At 43.1% G+C, this 26007-nt stretch overlaps 1 protein-coding gene across 2 annotated transcripts; it reads right to left on the reverse strand.

Annotated features, from left to right (window-relative positions):
• Positions 1–13549: 13549 nt before the first annotated feature.
• On the reverse strand, positions 13550–15326 carry LOC143847003 (uncharacterized). 2 transcript variants are annotated; one of them, XM_077355654.1, is made up of 2 exons: positions 14176–15326; positions 13550–14024 (listed from the first exon to the last, which is right to left on the reverse strand). In XM_077355654.1, the coding sequence occupies exons 1-2, from the start codon at positions 15292–15294 to the stop codon at positions 14016–14018; spliced, it is 1128 nt and encodes a 375-aa protein (XP_077211769.1). In that variant the 5' UTR covers positions 15295–15326; the 3' UTR covers positions 13550–14015. The 2 variants fall into 2 exon arrangements, with proteins under 2 accessions (XP_077211769.1, XP_077211768.1); XM_077355653.1 differs by having other exon boundaries at positions 14149–15326.
• Positions 15327–26007: the final 10681 nt, after the last annotated feature.

Below are 26007 nucleotides of genomic sequence, written 5' to 3' on the forward strand. Positions count from 1 at the left end.
CCCTCTGCCTCGGCGATCTCCCCTCTGTGTTTTTCTCCCCATCTCTTCCTCTGTCTTTCACGATCTCCCTCTCCATCTCTTCCTCTGTGTCTCTCCTCTGTCACTCTCACGTTTTCGATCTCTCCATTGCCCTCTGTTTGTTTCTCAATCCCTCTAACCTCCCCTCAAGCACAGCCGAACCATCTTTGTTCTTTTCTACGAAAACAGAGTGTCGTTTTTTTGAGAGAAAAAACGAAAAAAAAAAAAAAAAGTCTCTTTCTCTACCCCTCTGTTTTCCCGTATTCCCTCATCCTCTGTTCCTCCCTTTCTTCTACATTCAACCCTCAGTTTTCACTCTCTGTATTCCTCTCAACCTTCTACCTTTCATCTCTCTCAATTTCCATAGGAAAAAAAAAGAAAACGAGAAGAAAAAAGAGGAAGATACGGCTCTCTGTTTTGGAAAAAAAGAAAAGAAAAAAGAACAGATCAAGCGGGGGAGGTTGGGATGGTAGACCAACTATCTCTCGCTTCCCTTTGATAGAAACCAAACTCTTCTTTGCCTCACAACAAGAGATTTCGATCATGCTCGTACTGTTTAGAGAAAACCGTTCCACTATTATTCTCTTATTCATAAGTATTTTGGAGTGCCACTCTCTCATCATCTAGATCCATCAATCCTCATCTCAACAGACCTTGAAACTTGGTCCCCACATCTCTTCTAATACCCTCTCTTTCATATATCATCCTACTCATCCTTCATTTCATCTTATTATCTCACATCCGGTCATAACAGATTTTTTTATTGGTTTTGGGATCTCTTTATTCAAGAACTTTGTGACCCATACTCTCTCACATCATATACAGCAGCAGCAGTAGCAGCTGAATTGCACTCAAATTTTGAAGCCTGAGTCCCTCTTCTTTACCGAATTTCGTTGGGGATCACATCTTTGAAGGCCAAATTCCTTGAAGAATAAATTCTCGTTGCAGAATCCTTGGAGCTCGGATTTCTTGGTAGATTAATTTCTTCAAGTTTTGATTGAATTAATAACATGTGAGAAAAACAAACAAGAAAAAGAAAGAAAGAAAGCGTATTGGAGTACATATCGACGGATCTTCTCGGAATTTTTCGGCTCTCGGATTCGGCGAGGATCTCCATCACAGGTAGGCGCACAATTCTTAGATTTTTCCAGGATTATTTGGCATTTTTTATGTATTTTTCCATGGTTTTTAATTTTTAATTGAATTTAATTCAATATTATATGTGTGCGCTAAATATCATGATCTACATAAGTGTTTCAATTCCGATTCGTCCCGAAATTTAATATAATGATCTATTTAAATAGAGTAAAATAACCACCGGATTGGATCGGACATTGAATCAAAGGGTTTCAAAAATTTGAGTGAAGAGTGGAATTTCATTTAAAATAATAGCTGAGAAATTACAAAATTCGAAAAAATAGCTATCTCAGGATGATCTATTTTTTGGAATTTTAAATTTTTTTTGTGTTCATCATATCAGAACAAGGTTAAAGGACATTTTCCGGAGTCGTAATTTTCTCAAAAATCGTGTTTTAAAAATAGAAAACTCTTCAAAAACATCTTTTCGACGAAGAAAAATAAAATATATACTAAAAAAATTCCACAATTAATGCAATTTCGTGTAAAACTAATATGGTACTGATATATTCTACCATGAATTTTTATGAATTTTAGGAATTGGTTTGATATATTATTTGATGCTTTCTTTGAAAATTATCAGATTTGGTGAGATTTTTCACTGACATCAGTTCACAGTTACAATTCTCAAAATTTTTACAGTAGTCATCTATTTTATATTTCTTGCTGCGGTAAAATATTCAATTGATTTGGATCTTGTTTCCTAAGGGTTGTAGTGTAAATTCATAATCTGGTCTGAAAATTGAAAAATCCGAAATTGATAATAAATAGTCTCTAAAATTTATGCAAATCTCACAACATGCTATGTTTACTTATATCTTACTACTGTAGAAATTTTAATGAATTTAGATTTCTATTTCTAGTAGTTTCTGTGTTATTTTTACAATCTGGTCTCATTATTGTTAAATCAAAATTAAATATGAGCTTAATATAAAAATCTGCAAAACTCTTTCAATAAGCTACATCCCATCATATCTTATTTTTGTAGAATTTTCAATTCATTTCTAATTCGTTTGCAATAATTTCACTTGTAAAATCACTCATATGGTTTAAAATTAAAAAAATCCATTGAAATTCAAAATTAATTAAAAATCATCATAAAGTTTATAAAGAACCTTAAATTTTTGTCACATATTAATTCATTAATCCATTGAAACAGAAATCTTAGGATCCTTAGATTTTCCTGGTAAAATGGCCAGTGCATCCATAATCGCATCCCAATTGCAACCGATCATTGACAATTTGGATATTTAAGCTATAGCATGTTATTGGCTCCGAGGTTACTATCCACGGAAATCCTGAGATATGCAAGGCAATAAGATGCTATAACCTAAGTATTAAATTACACAAGGAAAGAGCGCACGATTCCCTTCCTTGGATGCCATTCGAGGCCGAAATTGGTGAACCCTAGAACCTTTGGTATCCCTTAAATGTTCAGAAACTGAAAATCCTTGAAATCTAAAATTAATTAACTTCAAGAACTTGAATCGATTTGTCTCGAGTCTTTCGGAACCATTGGATTATGGTTTCCGATATAAGAACCATTAGAGCCCAACTTAGGAACACTTATGTCAGGTTGTGTCCTAGGTTTTAGGGAGTCTTAGGTTTTAGGGAGTCCTAGAGTTAAGAGTCCAACCTCATCACGGACGTTTGCTATGGATAGCAACCGTGCCATAGGTCTAGTTACACTAGTCACCCAATCTTTCCCTAGGACAAGCCTAGTTACCTAGGATGTAGGTTAACCTGCATTAATCTAAGGGACAACTTGCACTTAGATATGATCATATAGCATCTTAGATGAAGTCCTAGGATAATAAAATCTTCAACTTGAATTAAATAACTTCTCTTAAAACTGTTGAAACAGTCAATCCAGTCTAGATTGGTGTCTTAGTTGAGTTAGACATAAGTAGCTTAGCTTAGGTGCACCGAACTACGTCGACTCTGATCCCAGTGAGGCTTGGGTACGTAGGCAGCTTGGATGTCTGATGGCATACCAACCGCGAGTCGGCTCCATAATAAATTATGGGGTTTTGTATATTAATTTTCTTGTAAATGCTTAATTAAATCACTTAAGATTTTTCATGAAATTAGAATTTTAGGAGAACTTTCACTTAGATTGAATCCAGATAAATTAAGAAATCAAGATACACATCTAGGATTCACATTGAAATTAGATTTTAGGATGCATGTCACTTAGTTCGCACACTAACAAAGAGTTGAATGAGCCATTTAAAATAAATTTAAAAGAGTTAGCTTTTGGAATCGAAGACCGATTACCGGGCAGGAATGGTGCATGTGGTGGATGTGGACCCCGATCCGGGACGGGCGTGGAGGACGGGCCCCCGCGCGAGTCTCTCTAGATCATCCACGTGAAGGAGAGCCCCACCAAGGAACTCTCGAAAGAGTGCCCCTCACAGCATGAGCGGCGATGTAAAGTGAGATACCTCTCGATTCGGGGACTAGCCCAGATTCGAGGCGTATCTTAAACAAAGAAGAGTCGCCATCCAAGGAAGTGGGCCCTGGATCCCATGCTGTGCTCTGTTGCAACGGATAACCAGAGATATAAAATAGGGTTCGTGCCTGATGACGAATGGGGAAGGGATTAGGCGCCCCCAATTCGCCCAAGTGCTAGCACCTGGTCTCTTATGCCATTTATTATTAATTTTGAAGAGTTTTGGGCGAAAATCATGCGAAATGAGAACGAATATCTCCGAGATAACGTCTAGCTAATCATGCATGTCTCGGAGATGAATAAGAAGCACACACAAAAGAAATGAAAGATATGTCGCCTAAGAATAGCTAGGTTATGAGTGCCATGCCTAATTGGTGTCTAAGTTCTGGTGGACAAGCACATGCATGCTACAGCTAAAGGTATAGGATCTGTACATAAAAATAAGAAAACACAGCAAAACACACAACACAACACGACTCGACACATGACCCGACACGACAAACCCTAGACTCTAATGCAATACTTGACTCGGACCAGGATGGCCATCCATCCTAGCTGCACTACGTATCCCGGCCTCGGGAAGAATCAGAGCCAACGTAGTTCGGTGCCCTATTCTAAACTACGATGCCTAAAACTCTAGGACCGCTATCCTAGACTCGATCCACTAGACTCGACTGATGTTTAAAGCTTTTTGTGCGATTGCTTAAATTCAAGTGGATTGTAATTTTTAGGACTCTATATGCCCTAACTAATGCAAGTTGATTAGCCTTAAGCTAATGCAGGTGGGCCCTATATCCTATGTGTATCTAGGCTGTGCATTCTAAGGAAAACCATGGGTTGACTATATGCTTCCTAGTCTAGCCATCGGTTCGACTAAATGTCTAACCGATCGACTTGAGGCCTCCTAACTCTAGGGACACTCACACGACAGGACACACCATATCAATACAAATCAGGACCGACTCCTAACTCTAAAACACCCTAAATATCTTGGACAGACTCCTAACTCTAGGGGAAGATCTTTTTGAAAAGGTTTTGAAGTTTTTTGTATTTTTGGAAATATTTGAAATGTTTATTTTTAAAGGTTTGGCTGGACCTGGGATGTGGACCCCAAGCTGCACTACGTACCCTGTTGAAAGGGATCAAGCCAACGTAGTTCGGACTGAATTCCTAACTACTCTGCACATGACTCAAGATTTTTTTTGAGATTTTTGATTTTTTCAGATGTTTTTGGATTTTGAATTGTTTTTGAGATGTTTTTGAATTTTTAAGTGTTTTTGGGAATGTTTTTGTTGTTTTCAAGTGTTTTTGGAATGTTTTTGTTGTTTTTTTTTGACACCAGAGAATAAAATCCTATCATCATAAGGGTAGGGAGACTTCTGGAATCCCGCAAAGGTTGGACATCATCCTATACTTTGCGGGGGAACGAACAGGAAAATAACTCGGCAAGGGTTGGACAGCATCCTATACCTTGCAGGAGCGGGTAAAGATCACAACTTGATGGGAGGATGGACAGAATCCTAACCCCTATGATGACAGGAAAAATTCCTGGACTGACTGAAGGACTGACTCCTGTGCTGAAGACTGTTATAATTACTATTTATAATTACTATACAAGATTACTATTCAAAAATACTATTCATAATTACTATTTATAGGTACTATTCAAAACTACTATTCATAATTACTATTTATAAGTACTATTCAAAACTACTATTCATAATTACTATTTATAAGTACTATTCAAAACTACTATTCATAGTAGGACCTGCTGATGTGGGACCCGCTGTGGGACCCGCTGATGTGTGACCTGCTGTGGGACCCGCCGATGTGGGACCCATTGATGTGGGACCCGCTGTGGGACCCACTGATGTGGGACCCGCTGTGGGACCTGCTGTTGTGGGACCCGCTGTGGGACCTACTGATGTGGGACCCGCTGTGGGACCCGCTGTGGGACCCGCTGATGTGGGACCCGCTGTGGGACCCGCTTGTGGGACCCGCGGATGTGGGACCCGCTGTGGGACCCGTTGATGTGGGACCCGCTGTGGGACCCACTGATATGGGACCCGCTGTAGGACCTACTGATGTGGGACCCGCTGTGGGACCCGTGTAGTGCAAAGAATGAATAATTAAAAAATAAAAAAAAATGAACTTACACCACAAAAGATCCAGGAAAGTGTTGACAGAGTCGTGCTTGTGTGGGGCCCGCTGATGTGGGATCCGCTGGAGGTGGGGCCCGCTGGAGGTGGGGTGGAGGAGATGTGGATGCCGGTGGAGATGGTGTTGGCTAGCCCCCTTTTTTTTTTTTTTTTTTTTATCTGCTGAAGAGGGTGAGAGAGAGTGGGAGCTGAAAACAAAGAGAGGATGAGGCAGAGAGAGGTCAGGAGCAGAGTCCCCCAGAGTGAGAGGAGAGGATCCCCATATAGAGGTAGAGATGGGATCCTGTGGAGAAGGTGAGCCGTCCTCGGAAGAGGGCGGATTTTTCGGCTTTTGAGAGGGTTGTTGGGAGACGTCATTGAGCTGCTCAGCAGGAAGACCGAGACCAGACTTTTGATTTTTATTTTATTTTTTCACACATGGCTTGTAATCATACCATATATATAAAAAAAAAAGAAAAGAAAGAAAAACACCCCATCAAAACAGTAAGAAGTCTTTGTTCCATATAACCGTCCAAAACCCGTGAATAGAAACTATTGTTGAAAATATAGCTTTGGTAGGACCCATTTATTCCATGCACGTATATCTTCTTTTTTTTTTTGTTAAAAATAGAAAAGAGAGAAGCCTCCCCCAAATATCCCTTCTTTCATTGCCATATTTCAAATGAGAGGAGAAGCAAAAGTCCAACAATGTTTCTTTTTATATTATAAGGATGACGGTTGTCTTTTCAAAAGTGCCCTCCTTTTCTCATTGGATCCCCTCAAAATAATTTTTCTAATAAAGAAAGAGAGCTCAAAGACTTTGCTCATTTAGCCGTTTCACAAATAATTCTAATAAGCTTTCTTTTACTTGTCTTTTTCTTGGTGGGACCCACAAAAAATGCCTTTACAATGTGCGGGCCCCCCTGTTTGATCCAAATCTAAACAAATGGGGCCCACCAAACGGATCCAAATTCTCTCTTGCTCGGATTCATTCTATTCATTTTCCGCCTGACCTTGGGATTTCATTCGAATACGCGGTTTTAGGGCCCTGTCAAAATGGGGTGTCTACAGATGCCCCTCTTTGGCAGAGCGTGCTTGTCGCGCGAATGTCAAAGCTGAACAGACAACACATTTTGACTGGCCCAAAATCAGAGGGTTTTTTTTTTTTTTTTTTTTTTTTTTTTGTTTTTTTTTTTTTGAAAATGATACTCACAAAGATAACATGGTGAAATAGCCTTTCCCCGGACGCTGACTCTACAAACGCTGGTGAGATAGCCTCTCTTGAACTCGTAACTCAATTATGGATATATGGATGAGATGGCCTCTCAAGGGATAGTGAGACAGAGACAGACTCTCACCAATTGCAGAATGGAATGATTAGACAACATCTAATTAAGCCACTCAGGGATTTGGAGATTGTAAAGCGGAATGATTGGACAGCATCATGATCAAACCTGATTCGGGATCCGAGAAGACGGCATCTTGACAAATGAACGCAGCGAATTGATTAGACAGCATCATGATCAAACCTGGATCGGGATCTGAGAAGACAGCATCTTGACAGATGAACGAAGCGGAATGATTAGACAGTTATCATGATCAAACCTGGATTGGGATCTGAGAAGACAGCATCTTGACAGATGAACGAAGTGGAATGATTAGACAGTTATCATGATCAAACCTAAATTGGGATCTGGGAAGACAGCATCTTGACAGATCAACACAGCGGAATGATTAGACAGCATCATGATCAAACCGGAATTGGAATCTGAGAAGACAGCATCTTAACAGATGAATGAAGCGGAATGATTAGACAGTTATCATGATCAAACCTGGATTTGGATCTGAGAAGACAGCATCTTGACAGATGAACGAAGCGGAATGATTAGACAGTTATCATGATCAAACCTAAATTGGGATCTGAGAAGACGGCATCTTGACAGATGAACAGGGCGGAATGATTAGACAGTTATCATGATCAAACCTAAATTGGGATCTGGGAAGATAGCATCTTGACAGATCAACACGGCAGAATGATTAGACAGTTATCATGATCAAACCTAAATTGGGATCTGGGAAGACAGCATCTTGACAGATCAACATGGCGGAATGATTAGACAGTTATCATGATCAAACCTAAATTGGGATCTGGGAAGATAGCATCTTGACAGATCAACATGGCGGAATGATTAGACAGTTATCATGATCGAACCTAAATTGGGATCTGGGAAGACAGCATCTTGACAGATGAACAGGGCGGAATGATTAGACAGTTATCATGATCAAACCTAAATTGGGATCTGGGAAGAGAGCATCTTGACAGATCAACACGGCAGAATGATTAGACAGTTATCATGATCAAACCTAAATTGGGATCTGGGAAGACAGCATCTTGACAGATCAACATGGCGGAATGATTAGACAGTTATCATGATCAAACCTAAATTGGGATCTGGGAAGATAGCATCTTGACAGATCAACATGGCGGAATGATTAGACAGTTATCATGATCAAACCTAAATTGGGATCTGGGAAGACAGCATCTTGACAGATGAACAGGGCGGAATGATTAGACAGTTATCATGATCAAACCTAAATTGGGATCTGGGAAGAGAGCATCTTGACAGATCAACACGGCAGAATGATTAGACAGTTATCATGATCAAACCTAAATTGGGATCTGGGAAGACAGCATCTTGACAGATCAACATGGCGGAATGATTAGACAGTTATCATGATCAAACCTAAATTGGGATCTGGGAAGATAGCATCTTGACAGATCAACATGGCGGAATGATTAGACAGTTATCATGATCAAACCTAAATTGGGATCTGAGAAGACAGCATCTTGACAGATCGTAAAAAACGGAATGATTAGACAGCATCATGATCAAACCTAAATTGAAAATTTGATTTGAAAAATGCGTTCAAGTTTTCTCAAATCCTGATTCGTTAAAACTGATATCTCAAACATCAATGCATGCTAGGTATCTTTTATGGTCTGACTTTCGTCAGGACATAAAAGATGCCCCTAGTAAAATTTCGCTTCCAGTTCAGGAGTCTTAACACAACTCAAACAGATCCAAGCTTTCTTTTATGAAACTTGGGTTACAAAGATTTTGAAGGTACAAGAGACCGACTCTTGCCGAAAGGTCTACCACTTTTATGCCAATTGCAAGGGCTCCGGGCCTCAAAGGCTTTCAAAATGCACAAGAGACTGGTTCTGCCTGAAATACTGTCAATTTTCTGCCAGCTATCAGAACTTCAGGTTGCAATGACTTTCAACTTCCAAGCAGACTGATTCCGCTTGACACATCTTCAACCTCCCGTCTGCTGCAGGAATTTCAAATGGGCCTGAGAGCTTGCCGCGCTTCTAGACCATGTATAGGTCATTTCGCCTTTTGGAGATGCGACTTCAGTTTCTGGTACCTGCTACCTCAGCTTTTCGAAAGGATACTGGACCAAACAGGTCATTTTGGGACACACCTGACTCGACTGAGTACATGACTTTGACTTGACAAAGAATGACCTTGACGACTGCTTGACAAAGGACTTTTGGTGATTACACGACCGAGTTACAAGACTGACTTTGAAGAAAGACTGAATCTGCTTCTCAATTTGATAATTGTTTTAAGATGGTACAGTTTACCACTCTTGGAACTCTTTGAATACCGTGTTTTAAGGTGATTTCGCCTCTTTCTGGTATTTAGTCATGGTTATTATACCTTTTGGATTGCTCGGTTTTAACCCCTAACTTAGAGGAATATCAAAGGAAGCCTTGCCGGCACTTTTCAGACCTTGAAGTGATGCCGATACAGGTATGACGTCTTGCTAGCTTCTGAAATTTAGTCCTTCGCGAGAAGTCACTGCCATGACCAGACTGCCTTTTGGGTTTTCAATCTGGCGGACAGCTTGCCTTAATTTTTGCCTGGACTGCCTGCCCTTGCAGGTTTTCCATCCAGCAGGCTCTGCACCCTGATTTTTGCCTAAGCCGCCCTTTCGGGTTTTCAACTTAGCGGGCGAATGACCCTAACTTTTGCCTAGACCGCCCTTTCGGGTTTTCAGTCTAGCGGGTCTAAGACTTCATTATTCTTTTCTTTTCTTTTTCTGTTTTGCCACAAACCTTTGCCTTATCACACCAGGAGGACTTCTAGGTGGGTTAGGGTTTGAAAGAATTGGATTAGGATGTTTGCATTGACTGGACCGAATCTGGACCCTTCCAGATAGCCTACGTACCTCCAAAGAGTGAGGATCAGGTCCGCGTAGTTCGCCCCTTGGGGACTTCGGGTAGAGATTGCTTTGATTTAAGTCTCTTTCTTTTCTTTTCTTTTTTCGAAAGCTTTGAAAGATTTGACCGAACCCGAGTTTGTCAGGTTGCCTACGTACCCTGTGGAAAGGGATCAGGTCATGGCGTAGTTCAGGCTTTGCATCTTTTATGACGCAAGTCATAAAAGATGCCCCTGGTTTGAGTGTGACAAAGAAATTTTGATTATTGGCTCAAAGGGTTTGCAAACGGTCTTTGACTTTCCCTTCTTTTTCTTTTTTTTGAATGGGATTTTTGGCTTTGAAGCTCAGATCGACCAAGGACGGCCTCCCGGTGTCTCAAGCATAATACTTTTTAAGTTGATCAAGGTTTGTGGGTTCTGTTAGTTTTTCACCATTTTGATCAAGGAGTCTGACGGCTTTTCCAGGCAGGACTTCATCGACAATATAAGGACCTGACCAGTTTGGCCTGAACTTTCCTCGGGGATCATAGACCGGTGCCCTGTAGGACTTCAAAACGAGGTCACCCTTCTGGAGATCTCTGATCTTCACCTTCTTGTTAAAGGCTTTCTCAATTCGACGCTGATATCCCTGGACGTGATACAGGGCTCTGAGCCTCTTCTCATCAATCATCTGCAACTCCTGATACCGGGCCCTTGCCCACTCTGATTCTGGCAAATCAGCTTCCATCATTACCCTTAACGAAGGAATTCTCAGCTCAACTGGTAGGACCGCTTCCATCCCATACACTAATGAATATGGCGTAGCTCCCGTAGAGGCCCTGATCGACGTTCTATAAGCCCACAAAGCATATGGTAACTTATTTGACCAGTCCTTATACGTCTCTGTCATCTTGCTGATGATGGCTTTGATGTTCTTGTTTGCGGCTTCGACGGCTCCATTTGTCTGAGGCCTGTATGGTGAGGACTTGTGATGCTTGATCTTGAACTCCTCACAGAGGTGTACCACTTCTTTCTTGAAGTGCGATCCATTGTCTGAGATCAGCTCATGCGGTACCCCATATCTGCAGATGATGTTTGTTCGAATGAATTTGGCAACTGAGGCTGAAGTCAGCGATGCGAAGGATGCGGCTTCGATCCACTTAGTGAAGTAATCGATGGCTACCAGGATGTACTCATGCCCACTTGAAGATTTTGGAAACACCTTTCCAATAATATCGATTCCCCAGACTGAAAACGGCCACGGCGAAGTCAGAGAATGTAACTCAGAAGGCGGCACATGAATGAGATTCGCATAAACCTGACATTTATGACACTTTTTCACAAAAGCAAAGCAGTCAGCTTCCATGGTTGGCCAGTAGTACCCAAGTCTCAGGATCTTTCTCGACAGCATCTTCCCGTTCATGTGAGGCCCACAGACTCCTTCATGCGTCTGCTCTATGAGATTAGCTGCTCGATCTTCATCTACACAAAGAAGTTGGATTCCATCAAACGACCTCCTGAAGAGCTCATTGCCACAGATAATGAAGTTAGCCGCCAACTTCTGGAGAGATCTCCGCTCTTTTCCTGACGCTTCAGGGGGGTGCCCTTGGCCTAAAATGAGATTCTTTATATCAATGTACCAGGGCTTTCCATCTGGACATCGGGCTGCTATCTCTATAGCGTTCACATGCGCTGGAGCCCATTGTAACCGCACTGCTAGAGGCTGAACTTCCATTGATGCAGAGATATCTAACATTGAGGCTAGCGTAGCCAAAGCGTCCGCGAAATGATTTCTTGTCCTCGACAGATGAGTGAATGTAACATTCTTGAACCTCCTGACCAGGGAATCCAGGTGCGTGTGATACGGGATCAATCTATCCTCCTTTGTTTTCCATTGACCATTGATCTGACAAATGATCAAGATCGAGTCCCCAAAAACATCTATCCCTTGAATATGCAGAGCCAAGGCTGCTTCGAGACCAGCAATGCAAGCCTCATACTCGGCCTCATTGTTGGTACACTTGAACTGCAATTTGATGGACACAGGGATGTACTCTTTCTTCGGAGATATCAACACTGCTCCAACTCCTTGACCTCGGTTGTTCACAGCACCATCAAAATACATCAACCATCTGGTGCTTTGGACCTCCTCTTCTACAGCCATGATCTCTTCATCAGGAAAATCTGCCGTTAGAACGGCATTCTCATCTATAGGCGCATCAGCCAACTGCTCAGCTATCACACGCCCTTTAACTGATTTCTGGGTCACATAGGCAATATCGAATTCAGACAATAGCAGCAACCATCTGGATGTTCGCCCGGTGAGAGCGGGCTTCTCGAACAAGTACTTCAACGGATCCATCCGTGAGAGTAAGAGAACCTTGTTCGATAACAGGTAATGCCTAAGCCTCTGAGTTGCCCAAACCAGTGCCAGACAAGTCTTTTCCAAGATAGAATATTTGATTTCATACTCCAGCATTTTCTTGCTGATGTAGTAGATAGGCTTTTCTTTCTTCGACTCAGGGTCTTGCTGGGCTAACATGCAACCCATAGCTGTGTCAGTGACAGACAGGTACAGCAACAGTGGCTGGTCCGGGATAACTGGTGACAGGATAGGAGGCAAAGTTAGACACTGCTTGACTTTCTCAAATGCTTCCTGACACTCATCATTCCACTTCTTCGGAGAATTTTTCTTCAGCAGCTTGAAGATGGGTTCACACGTCATTGTCAACTGATTTATGAACCTTCTGAGGTACTGAACCTTTCCCAGGAAACCCCGGATCTGCCTCTCGGTCCTCGGCGGCTCCATCTCTTGGATTGCTTTGATCTTTTGAGGATCTACCTCGATCCCTCTTTCGCTGACCATGAATCCCAACAACTTCCCTGAAGTGACCCCGAATACACACTTGCTCGGGTTCAAGCGAAGCTTGTACTTCCGGATCCTTTCAAAAAACTTCCCCAGGACTATGGCGTGCTCTGGTCGAGTCTTGGATTTAACAATCATGTCATCGACATAAACCTCGACCTCTTTGTGAATCATGTCATGCAATAAGGTGGTAGCCGCCCTCTGATAGGTTGCCCCTGCATTCTTCAACCCAAACGGCATTACTCTGTAGCAATATGTTCCCCATGGAGTGATGAACGCAGTTTTTATCATGTCCTCAGGGGCCATCTTGATCTGATTATATCCGGAAAACCCATCCATAAAGGATAACAAAGCGTGACCAGCTGTATTATCCACCAGGCGATCGATGCTCGGCAAAGGAAAGTCATCCTTGGGACTCGCCTTGTTTAAATCTCTGAAATCCACGCACATTCTGACTTTTCCGTCCTTCTTGGGCACCGGTACTATGTTAGCCAGCCATTCCGGATATTCAACCACTTGAATGAAGCCCGCATCTAACAGCTTCTTGACTTCATCATGGACTTTCAATTCCCATTCTGGTTTTAATTTTCGAAGTTTTTGCTTTTTCGGCTTGGCGCCTGGGATTAAGGGAAGACGATGCTGGACTATGTCTTCGCTTAATCCTGGCATGTCATCATAGGACCAAGCAAAAACTTCTTCGTATTCTTTAAGCAAAGTGATTAATTCTTCACGCTCCTCCGGGGATAACGTTTTGCCAATCCGTATTTCCCGAATTAAGGTTTCATCACCTATGTTGACGATTTCAATTTCTTCTTCAAGTGGTTTAGCCCGACGCTGCTCCTCCTGAGTAATCATGTGTTTGATCTCAGGGGGAGTTTCGTCGACATCCTCGTAAGAGGGGGAGTCTTGATCATTGTTATTAGTTTTATCAATTTGAGAAGCAGAAACAGAGACAGGAAGATACTGAAACGAGTCCTTTATTTCATTCATAGAATCAAAGTTTACATCATTGATCAACTGGCCCACAGCAGGCTTTACAGTATGCTCAAAAAGAAAGTTTGCATCGTCAACTGAAATGCTGACACTTGACTCAACTGGACCATGTATGGACTTTGTAGTATATTCCATAACAGACTCATCTTCATAGACAACATCTATACCGGAGGACTCGCCACCCACACCAGGAATGTCTAAGCTTTCTAAGGTACCTGCATCCAAAGAATTGTTAGAAATAGCAGACTTTATATTTGACTCGGAAACAGACACATACTCAGAAACTTGAGACTCTTTTGGAGGAACATGACCACACTGAAGAACTAATTGAGGAATGACCTGAGAAGTCCAGTTATCAAGGGGTACCTCAGCTGGGGTAATTCGGCCCTTCGGATTCAGGAAGCGTGCATCTTTTCCGATCATAGCAATGACCGGTGCCTCAACCTCGAAGAGGGAGTCCAGAAGCTGCGACTCTAAGTTCTTAGCCCAATCAGATTCCTGCTTTTCGACGGCTACAATCTGTCCATGGAAGTATTCATCTGGCAATTCATCAGTGGAGAAGATTTCAAAACCTGGTAACTCTTTTCCAGACTCATCAAACCACGGCTCGGGAAAACCATAGAACGGGCGATCGGCTCCTTCTTTCCTGTACTTACCATTCATCAACAGACTGAACGGCCCCATAGGCAGCTCTAGGCCCCGACGACGCAGCTCTGCCCACTTCAGCATGTACTGCTTTCTCTCCTTGATCTCTTTCTGGGTGGGTTCATATCCTAACCCGAACAAATTGTTTGCAACCTTCAGCTCCGGCCACTCAGTTAAACCTTGCAGGCTTCTCCCCAGACCAGTTCCAGGAATATACCCATACTTGCGCATTATTCGGGCTACCTGCGCATTTGTACTGGACATAAACAAAATTTCCTCATTCATGGCTTCTTCCATAGTAATGGTTGAAACTTCAAGTGAAAATCCAGTCAGACTGACATCTATGGTGCTTGAACCGATCTGCTCTTGGGAAATCTGCCCAACCTCTGGTTCTGGATCCCCTCTAACAGTGATAATTCTGTTATTCTTGATGAACTTGAGCTTCTGATGGACAGTGGAAGGAACTACTCCGACTTTGTGAAGCCAAGGTCGGCCGAGAAGGAGAAAGAAAGAGGTCTTGATATCTAGAACTTGGAATTCTACGTCAAACACTTCACCTCCGATCTCAATTTCGGTGACCAAGGTGCCGATGACGTCTCTCCTAGTCCCATCATAAGCTAGTATCCCCTGCTCCGACGGAATATAGTCATTCGGCCCAAACCCCAAGGCAGTAGCGGTGCTCAAAGGACACACATTCAGAGCTGACCCGTTGTCGACCAAAACCTCTGGCACTTTCTTCTTATTGCACACGACGGTAATTCTGAGAGATTTTGTGTGATTCTTACCCTCCGGGGTCAAATCTTCATCCGAGAAGGACACGGTCATAGCTGATCTGGCCATAGATACGAGCCCAACCAGCTCATCAGGGGTTATATTCACAGACACCTGTGCTGTATTCAGTTCGCGAAGCATAACCTGACGATGTTTAGGTGATGACATCAACAAACCCCAGATAGAAACATTGGCTTGGGTCTTCCTAAGCTGCTTCAACAGAATGTCCTCATCTTCCTCAGGACTCAGTCTCTGATTCTGGTTTTCAACTGCTCTGGCGATCTCAGCAGGATTCTCTGCTCTCAACTCAGGAGGCTTAAAGAAACGTCCACCGCGGGTAACATGGCGAACCTCATCACACTGATCGTTCAACAGCAGCAAGTCCTCATCTTCAAGCTTAAGGACATATGGGACTTCGCTTTTCTCCTCCTCCCCCTCGAATCTGAGGACATAAGGACATCCAGAGGATTCCCCAACTTCGTGCGCAGAGGATAAGACATAAGGCTCTTCGCGCTTTAATTCTTCATCATCGGATTCCCATCTCAAGATATATGGCTCATCAGAGATGACTGCGCATATACGAGAATGGTCCAGGACAACCTCTTCAGTAAGAATGGCATAGACATTTGGAGGAGGCATAGTATGCGTCGGCAATGGATTCCTGGTGACATTGGGAAGAGCTTCCACCACAATTTCTTTTGCCTCGATCTTATCCTGGATCCTATGCCTTAGTGCCAAACATCTGTCAGTCAAATGCCCAACACTCTGGTGATATTCGCAGTACTGATCTTTTCTCCAGTATTTCGGGAGAGGATTGGGAACTTCCCGGGGTTCTAGTAGAGTGATCTTCTTGTCTCTCAACAGCTTTTTGAGAGCTACAGACAGGGAATAAGGTAAAGGAGTGAACTCTCTGGGCTCATTTCTTTCCGGACGAACTCCTCCGGGACCTTCTCTCCTAACTGGACGAGCAGTATTCACGTTGTTAACTTCCTTCGGAGGCGCCATAGGCCTTTTTCCCTCTCTGACATCTGAAGTGGAGGCCCTAGTTCTCAGGCCGCCCTTAGCCAGTATGTCCTCGATTCTTGTCCCGGTCTTGATCAGGTGATCGAAGTCATTGAAGTACTGGATTGACATATGAGGAAAGTAAAAGGGGGAAAGATTCTTGACGGCAATCTTGATAAGATCGTCATCCGGTAACTTGTGGGTCATTTGTGCTGCCTTTCTCCTCCATCGTCGAATGAAGGAAGTAAATGTCTCATTAGGTCCCTGCTTCAGCGATTTCAGATCCCTTTTTGTCACGTCAATCCCCTCTTCCATGGAGAATTGCTGAACAAATTTGTTAGCTACACCTTCAAGAGTCCTGCTTTCTTCTGGCTTCAGATGCAAAAACCACTTCTTGGCTGTCCCGGTCAAAGTTCTAGGGAACACCAAAGCAATCTGCTCTGGGGATAAACCGTGCTGCTGCAATAGAGGAATGACTGACTTGAGATGGCTACGAGGGCACCCCATTCCGTCGTATTTGTCAAAGTCTGGCATTTTGAACTTGGGCGGAAGTACGACCCCTGGAGCTATCATGAATTCAGACATATCCAAATTTTTGGGACCTTGGCACTTCATGGTTTCCATATCCCGGGTCAGCTTTTCAATTTGGCCAGCCAATTCTTGTGCTTTATCAGGATTTCCCAGGTTGGGAAGACAGTTCTCTGCTGCGTACTGGCCCTCATCAAAGTCTTCGAATTCAGGCAATACAGCCGGCCTGGATGGAACAAGAGGAACGGAAGGTATGACTGGAGACTGCTGATTGGCATGATCTTTAGAGGTAGAAAGATGATCATTTTTCAAGAGGGTTATGTCGTCCTTCATGGCACTCAGCTGAAGAAGGATAGCCTTCATCATCTCATTCGTATCTGGATTGTTGTTTCCGGTACCTTCCATTGATTCAGATGCAAGTGAAATGGGTGAAAGAATTTCTGGACAACCAAGGAGAAGCGGCGCAGGAGAAGTAAAGGATTCTGGGGAAAAAGAAAGTCTATTCAGCCTGGAATCTGAAGACGGACGGGACCAGGCCGGTTTTGAATTGACTTTCTTGGGAGCAATGATGTTCTGCTAAGACTCCTGAATGGAAGTTAATAAGTTAGATTGCACATTTGACAATTGAGATGGAACACTTCACACAAATTCCAGACAAGAGAAATTGAAAAGAACACATTTTCATTAATCACAAATCCGACTGTAGTTACGATTCACAAATCCGACTGTAGTTACGATTGATAAACAAGTAGATGAACCAAATGAGCATAATGAAACTTGAAATTAAAATGACAATTGCATGAAAATGGTCTTCAATGTTCCATGATCCGAGCTCTCTTTCCCGCAGGCTTTTCTGGTAACTCCTTCCGATGAACTTTAGATGATAGAGCAAGTCTCTTAGTGGTAACCTTGTTTCCCCAAGCAGCTACTATAGACTTTATGAGACCGGGAGTAAGCTTTTCGCAAGGAGGAGGGGTTACAAATCCGGGAGGACATGGATTTCCCGTGATCTGGTGAAGCAGACGAGTGGGCGCATAAAAGGTTGACTTTTCCAAACCCATAAGATACACAAATGGGTGTGGGTAGGTGCTAGTGATAACATGTAAGCATGAATGACTCACCCAGTGAAATTGATCCTCCTCCACGTGTTGCAACCAATTACGCCACTCATCAATGGATTGAGGTTTATTGGCCATTGGTTGCCACGAAAGATGATCCTTGAGGGTGTACTGAAGGGAACTCTGTGGCCGAAGGATGGTGAGTTTTTCACAGAGCCATAAATAAAGTAACTTGACGCACCCATGGAAATTATCTTTCACCTCTTGCCTAGCAATAAGATCCAGCCCAGAGAAGGTTTCTGCTAGCATGAGGGGGACAGGATTCCTTCCTTCATGAATTTGATCGACTACACTCAATAAGGTCACAGGGGCAATACTGGAGTCTTCACGGACAACGTGACGTGCAAGGACACCAAAGATTAAGGCACTGCGTCGACAATTTTGGAAACGGGAATCGATAGGGTCAACGTTTTTAGAAAAACGCTCAATGAGGTCATCGAATTGCACGTACGTGTCTTTGAAATAGGGCATAGCATCAACAGTTTGGTTCTCGAAAAGCTTACAGAAAATGGAACGAGGAGACGCTATACTCGAAGGTTGGATCCAGAGTCCCTCGGGTGGGAGTTCTAACAGGGCGCACCAATCCTCGAATATAGGACAGATTTCAAAGGGACCAAATTGAAAAACATGAAGAATAGGATCCCAGAGTCTTGCAGCTGCTTGAAGAAATTGCCAATTCACACCGGATGCGCTCAAATTATTAAACGTGCTGATGAACCTGTCGGCCGTACTCCACTGTGCACGCTCGCGCGGGAGAGCTCGAATTGACTCACTTATCCAAACCCTCATCACTTTGTTCGACATGATTTAACCTAATCACAGATAGGATAAGATCAGAAGAGAGTGAAGATAACCCTGAATAATGAAATAATAGGGATAAATTTGACCGATCATGGGAAGGATACAACTGGTGACACAAATTTTGTTCATCAATAAACGTGGACTTTCGAATAGATCAGAAAGGTAGACCACGGCCACAAAATGACAGAAGTAGGTCATAGACTGGGTCTCAAATATGATGATGGACATTGACAACTGTATGGTCAAGAGGATCGATAATGATAGATCATGGTCACAGAGACAGCGGACAAGCCGTCGACCACATCTAAGACAGAACATGCAAATAGCAAAAATCTAACCCAATGAGTAATATCTATACACAGTACGGATCTATGACACATCCAAAGAAAGGGTACACAGTCGAAGGGTAATATACATATATGTCATGGATCTGTGTACACAACATGAATGAACTCATGATAAAAAAGGCAATGAATAGGTCATGGTCACGAGAGTGACGAGTACAGACCACTAATCAGGTGACTCTGAAAGAATGTACATATGATTGATTAAACCAGGAATCCCTCACTGGAAAAGAGGGTCCTAACCTAAACAACCGACAACACTGAATATACAGAAAAGACTCGTACAATCTGAAGACAAAACGACAGACATAATCTCAACAAGGTAAAAGAAATACTATCGACTGCATCGAAGGAGTGCAAATAGGATGGATCAGACTTGGAACGCCTACTGCAAAAGGTGGCCTGATCTGAGCGACTGACTCAACAAATAGGGTACGTACAAGACGATGGCAAAACTGTACATCGACTCAGCGAGTAATACATGTACAAAGAAACAATACCACCATAAACTCTGGAGACAAAACATAGACCATGATCAGGATAAAGACCAGAGAAAATGATTAACCATTTTGAAGACTAGGGAATGAAACTATGTAGCTGATAGTTAGACCAGAAAATTCTATTGATAGACAGACCCCGGTCTAACAGGTTAGCACACAGACCGAACAGGAAAATAAGGAATCAAGGACTGGACCATGACCATGAAAGGTGGTGAACAAAACCGTCGGCCAGACCCAAACTGAAAGAAGGAATAGACTCCACCTGATGATAATGGATCAGAACAATTCGAACACATGAACCCAACACACCGGGGGACCATATGATAAGAGATTACGGGGTAAATCATTGACTTGGCTGACTGCCAAGCAAGAGTAAGGGTCATCGATCAGATCTGAAGGAATGCACGACTGCGACAGACATAGAAACCTAATCTAGGAGACAGGTCCTAATCTGAGAATAAATATAACACGTACACGTACATATATACATACATATCCTAACCAGGGGCACCGGCCCTAACCTGATCTAGCGGAGCCAAAGAGGTCTCGACTCGTGACAGACTGATGAGTGTACTAGGACCGCGCTGTAGCCACACAAGGTGAGCTACCCTAGTCTACAAATCGGACAAGGCTCCTAACTCTAGGCTTCACATGTGTAAGCAACATATGTTCGTCCTACATGAGTACATATATATAGTGTCCTAGCAAGGGTTCCCTAATTTTGGTTCTAAAGGGAGCAACTAATATATATACATAATATAATGAAATGAAAGTAGGGCCCAGGCATTTCTGCAGGGTACTATGCCTATGACCATACCCTTGATGTATAACGCCAGCACACCCAGCATTATACAGAGTATGTTCATTGCTCATCGGCTGCTGTAGAACACCAGCACACCCAGTGTCTACGGCTGCAGCTCCGGCGCATAGCTAGGAAATAGATACAACGGCTCCCATCTGGTGCGCGTCCTATCTATTCCCTGAGGCTAATAAGGAAAATAATGAAAGAAATAAAGAATATGACAATGCATGATGTGCAGTGTGTGAATCCCTTGTTTTATTTACGCACCTACTTGGTGCCCCTGGATTTCTAACGATAAAGTTCCCATTTAACTCGATTTTGGCCCAAATTTCCTCAAAATTAGTAACAATGGCATTTTTACAGAGTTAGGCAATGTTTCAAGAAATCCCCAGCAGAGTCGCCAGTCTGTGGACCCCGATCCGGGACGGGCGTGGAGGACGGGCCCCCGCGCGAGTCTCTCTAGATCATCCACGTGAAGGAGAGCCCCACCAAGGAACTCTCGAAAGAGTGCCCCTCACAGCATGAGCGGCGATGTAAAGTGAGATACCTCTCGATTCGGGGACTAGCCCAGATTCGAGGCGTATCTTAAACAAAGAAGAGTCGCCATCCAAGGAAGTGGGCCCTGGATCCCATGCTGTGCTCTGTTGCAACGGATAACCAGAGATATAAAATAGGGTTCGTGCCTGATGACGAATGGGGAAGGGATTAGGCGCCCCCAATTCGCCCAAGTGCTAGCACCTGGTCTCTTATGCCATTTATTATTAATTTTGAAGAGTTTTGGGCGAAAATCATGCGAAATGAGAACGAATATCTCCGAGATAACGTCTAGCTAATCATGCATGTCTCGGAGATGAATAAGAAGCACACACAAAAGAAATGAAAGATATGTCGCCTAAGAATAGCTAGGTTATGAGTGCCATGCCTAATTGGTGTCTAAGTTCTGGTGGACAAGCACATGCATGCTACAGCTAAAGGTATAGGATCTGTACATAAAAATAAGAAAACACAGCAAAACACACAACACAACACGACTCGACACATGACCCGACACGACAAACCCTAGACTCTAATGCAATACTTGACTCGGACCAGGATGGCCATCCATCCTAGCTGCACTACGTATCCCGGCCTCGGGAAGAATCAGAGCCAACGTAGTTCGGTGCCCTATTCTAAACTACGATGCCTAAAACTCTAGGACCGCTATCCTAGACTCGATCCACTAGACTCGACTGATGTTTAAAGCTTTTTGTGCGATTGCTTAAATTCAAGTGGATTGTAATTTTTAGGACTCTATATGCCCTAACTAATGCAAGTTGATTAGCCTTAAGCTAATGCAGGTGGGCCCTATATCCTATGTGTATCTAGGCTGTGCATTCTAAGGAAAACCATGGGTTGACTATATGCTTCCTAGTCTAGCCATCGGTTCGACTAAATGTCTAACCGATCGACTTGAGGCCTCCTAACTCTAGGGACACTCACACGACAGGACACACCATATCAATACAAATCAGGACCGACTCCTAACTCTAAAACACCCTAAATATCTTGGACAGACTCCTAACTCTAGGGGAAGATCTTTTTGAAAAGGTTTTGAAGTTTTTTGTATTTTTGGAAATATTTGAAATGTTTATTTTTAAAGGTTTGGCTGGACCTGGGATGTGGACCCCAAGCTGCACTACGTACCCTGTTGAAAGGGATCAAGCCAACGTAGTTCGGACTGAATTCCTAACTACTCTGCACATGACTCAAGATTTTTTTTGAGATTTTTGATTTTTTCAGATGTTTTTGGATTTTGAATTGTTTTTGAGATGTTTTTGAATTTTTAAGTGTTTTTGGGAATGTTTTTGTTGTTTTCAAGTGTTTTTGGAATGTTTTTGTTGTTTTTTTTTGACACCAGAGAATAAAATCCTATCATCATAAGGGTAGGGAGACTTCTGGAATCCCGCAAAGGTTGGACATCATCCTATACTTTGCGGGGGAACGAACAGGAAAATAACTCGGCAAGGGTTGGACAGCATCCTATACCTTGCAGGAGCGGGTAAAGATCACAACTTGATGGGAGGATGGACAGAATCCTAACCCCTATGATGACAGGAAAAATTCCTGGACTGACTGAAGGACTGACTCCTGTGCTGAAGACTGTTATAATTACTATTTATAATTACTATACAATATTACTATTCAAAAATACTATTCATAATTACTATTTATAGGTACTATTCAAAACTACTATTCATAATTACTATTTATAAGTACTATTCAAAACTACTATTCATAATTACTATTTATAAGTACTATTCAAAACTACTATTCATAGTAGGACCTGCTGATGTGGGACCCGCTGTGGGACCCGCTGATGTGTGACCTGCTGTGGGACCCGCCGATGTGGGACCCATTGATGTGGGACCCGCTGTGGGACCCACTGATGTGGGACCCGCTGTGGGACCTGCTGTTGTGGGACCCGCTGTGGGACCCGCTGTGGGACCTACTGATGTGGGACCCGCTGTGGGACCCGCTGTGGGACCCGCTGATGTGGGACCCGCTGTGGGACCCGCTTGTGGGACCCGCGGATGTGGGACCCGCTGTGGGACCCGTTGATGTGGGACCCGCTGTGGGACCCACTGATATGGGACCCGCTGTAGGACCTACTGATGTGGGACCCGCTGTGGGACCCGTGTAGTGCAAAGAATGAATAATTAAAAAATAAAAAAAAATGAACTTACACCACAAAAGATCCAGGAAAGTGTTGACAGAGTCGTGCTTGTGTGGGGCCCGCTGATGTGGGATCCGCTGGAGGTGGGGCCCGCTGGAGGTGGGGTGGAGGAGATGTGGATGCCGGTGGAGATGGTGTTGGCTAGCCCCCTTTTTTTTTTTTTTTTTTTTATCTGCTGAAGAGGGTGAGAGAGAGTGGGAGCTGAAAACAAAGAGAGGATGAGGCAGAGAGAGGTCAGGAGCAGAGTCCCCCAGAGTGAGAGGAGAGGATCCCCATATAGAGGTAGAGATGGGATCCTGTGGAGAAGGTGAGCCGTCCTCGGAAGAGGGCGGATTTTTCGGCTTTTGAGAGGGTTGTTGGGAGACGTCATTGAGCTGCTCAGCAGGAAGACCGAGACCAGACTTTTGATTTTTATTTTATTTTTTCACACATGGCTTGTAATCATACCATATATATAAAAAAAAAAGAAAAGAAAGAAAAACACCCCATCAAAACAGTAAGAAGTCTTTGTTCCATATAACCGTCCAAAACCCGTGAATAGAAACTATTGTTGAAAATATAGCTTTGGTAGGACCCATTTATTCCATGCACGTATATCTTCTTTTTTTTTTTGTTAAAAATAGAAAAGAGAGAAGCCTCCCCCAAATATCCCTTCTTTCATTGCCATATTTCAAATGAGAGGAGAAGCAAAAGTCCAACAATGTTTCTTTTTATATTATAAGGATGACGGTTGTCTTTTCAAAAGTGCCCTCCTTTTCTCATTGGATCCCCTCAAAATAATTTTTCTAATAAAGAAAGAGAGCTCAAAGACTTTGCTCATTTAGCCGTTTCACAAATAATTCTAATAAGCTTTCTTTTACTTGTCTTTTTCTTGGTGGGACCCACAAAAAATGCCTTTACAATGTGCGGGCCCCCCTGTTTGATCCAAATCTAAACAAATGGGGCCCACCAAACGGATCCAAATTCTCTCTTGCTCGGATTCATTCTATTCATTTTCCGCCTGACCTTGGGATTTCATTCGAATACGCGGTTTTAGGGCCCTGTCAAAATGGGGTGTCTACAGTGGATAACTTCCCATTCCTTCCATTCTCGTAACCAGGTAGCGAGTCTAGATTTCTGGTTAATTTCGGGTCCTAAATCCCACATCTAGGTGGCGACTCTGTCAGTCTCTTTTGTGTGGAATTCGGATTGCCTTAGTGATCCCAAGTTCACATAAAAGATGAATTAAAATCAATAATAAAAAAGAACACACGTCAATCGCGTGGGTACGAGAGACCAAGAGAAGGCATGGCGGCTCCCGCCCCACCCCTCTCGCGGGATCGGGTCCCACACCGCTGCAGGAATTTCAACTGGGCCTGAGAGCTTGCCGCGCTTCTAGACCATGTATAGGTCATTTCGCCTTCTGGAGATGTGACTTCATTTTCTGGTACCTGTTACCCCAGCTTTTGAAAGGATACTGGACCAAACAGGTCATTTTGGGACACACCTGACTCGACTGAGTACATGACTTTCACTTGACAAAGAATGACCTTGACGACTGCTTGACAAAGGACTTTTGGTGAGTACACAACCGAGTTACAAGACTGACTTTCAGGAAAGACTGAATCTGCTTCTTAATTTGATAATTGTTTTAAGATGGTACAGCTTACCACTCTTAGAATTCTTTGAATATCATGTTTAAGGTGTTTCTGCCTCTTTCCGGTATTTAGTCCTGGTTATTATACCCTTCGGATTGCTCGGTTTTAACCCCTAGCTTAGAGGAATATCGAAGGAAGCCTTGCCGGCACTATTCAGACCTTGGAAGTGATGCCGATACATGTATGAAATGCTTGCTAGCTTCTAAAATTCAGTCCTTCGAGAGACATCACTCCCATGACCAGATTGCCCTTTTGGGTTTTCAATCTGGCTGACCGCTTGCCTTAATTTTTGCCTGGACTGCCTGCCCTTGCAAGTTTTCCATCCAGCAGGCTCTGCACCCTGATTTTTGCCTAAGCCGCCCTTTCGGGTTATCAGCTTAGTGGGTGAATGACCCTAACTTTTGCCTAGACCGCCCTTTCGGGTTTTCAGTCTAGCAGGTCTAAGACTCCATTATTTTTTTCTTTTTTCTGTTTCTCCACTAACCTTTGCCTTATCACACCAGGAGGACTGCTAGGTGGGTTAGGGTTTGAAAGAATTGGATTAGGGTGTTTGCATTGAATGTACCGAATCTGGACCCTTCCAGATAGCCTACGTACCTCCAAAGAGTGAGGATCAGGTCCGCGTAGTTCGCCCATTGGGGACTTTGGGTTGAGATTGTTTTGATTTGACTTTTTCTCTCCTCCATAGATTTGAAGGATTTGCTTTCTTTTTTTTTTCTTTTCTTTTCAACAGCTTTGAAAGATTTGATTTCTTTTTTTTCTTTTCTTTTCAACAGCTTTGAAAGATTTGACCGAACCAGACTTTGTCAAGTCGCCTACGTACCCTGTGGAAAGGGATCAGGTCATGGCGTAGTTCAGGCTTGTATCTTTTATGACGCAAGTCATAAAAGATGCCCCTGGTTTGAGGATGACAAAGAAATTTTGATTTCACTTATTGGCTCAAAGGGTTTGCAAACGCTCTTTGACTTTTCTTTTTTTTCAATTGGATTTTTGGATTTGAAGGTCAGATCGACCAAGGACGGCCTCCTGGTGTCTTAGGCATAATACTTTTTAAGTTGATCAAGGTTTGTGGGTTCTGTTAGTTTTTCACCATTTTGATCAAGGAGTCTGATGGCTTTTCCAGGCAGGACTTCATCGACAATGTAAGGACCCGACCAGTTTGGTCTGAACTTCCCTCGGGGATCATAGACAGGTGCCCTGTAGGATTTCAAAACGAGGTCACCCTTCTGGAGATCTCTGATCATCACCTTCTTGTTAAAGGCTTTCTCAATTCGACGTTGAAATCCCTGGACATGATACAAAGCTCTGAGCCTCTTCTCATCAATCATCTGTAACTC

Source organism: Tasmannia lanceolata, unplaced genomic scaffold, assembly GCF_043159265.1.
Source record: "Tasmannia lanceolata isolate RefF3 unplaced genomic scaffold, GAP_Taslan_0.1 ptg000015l, whole genome shotgun sequence".
NCBI lineage: Eukaryota > Viridiplantae > Streptophyta > Magnoliopsida > Canellales > Winteraceae > Tasmannia > Tasmannia lanceolata.

Excerpts from the sequence above, each read along its gene's own strand:
- LOC143847003 (XM_077355653.1), bottom strand. The coding sequence starts at position 15,294 with ATGGCCAGATCAGCTATGACCGTGTCCTTCTCGGATGAAGATTTGACC.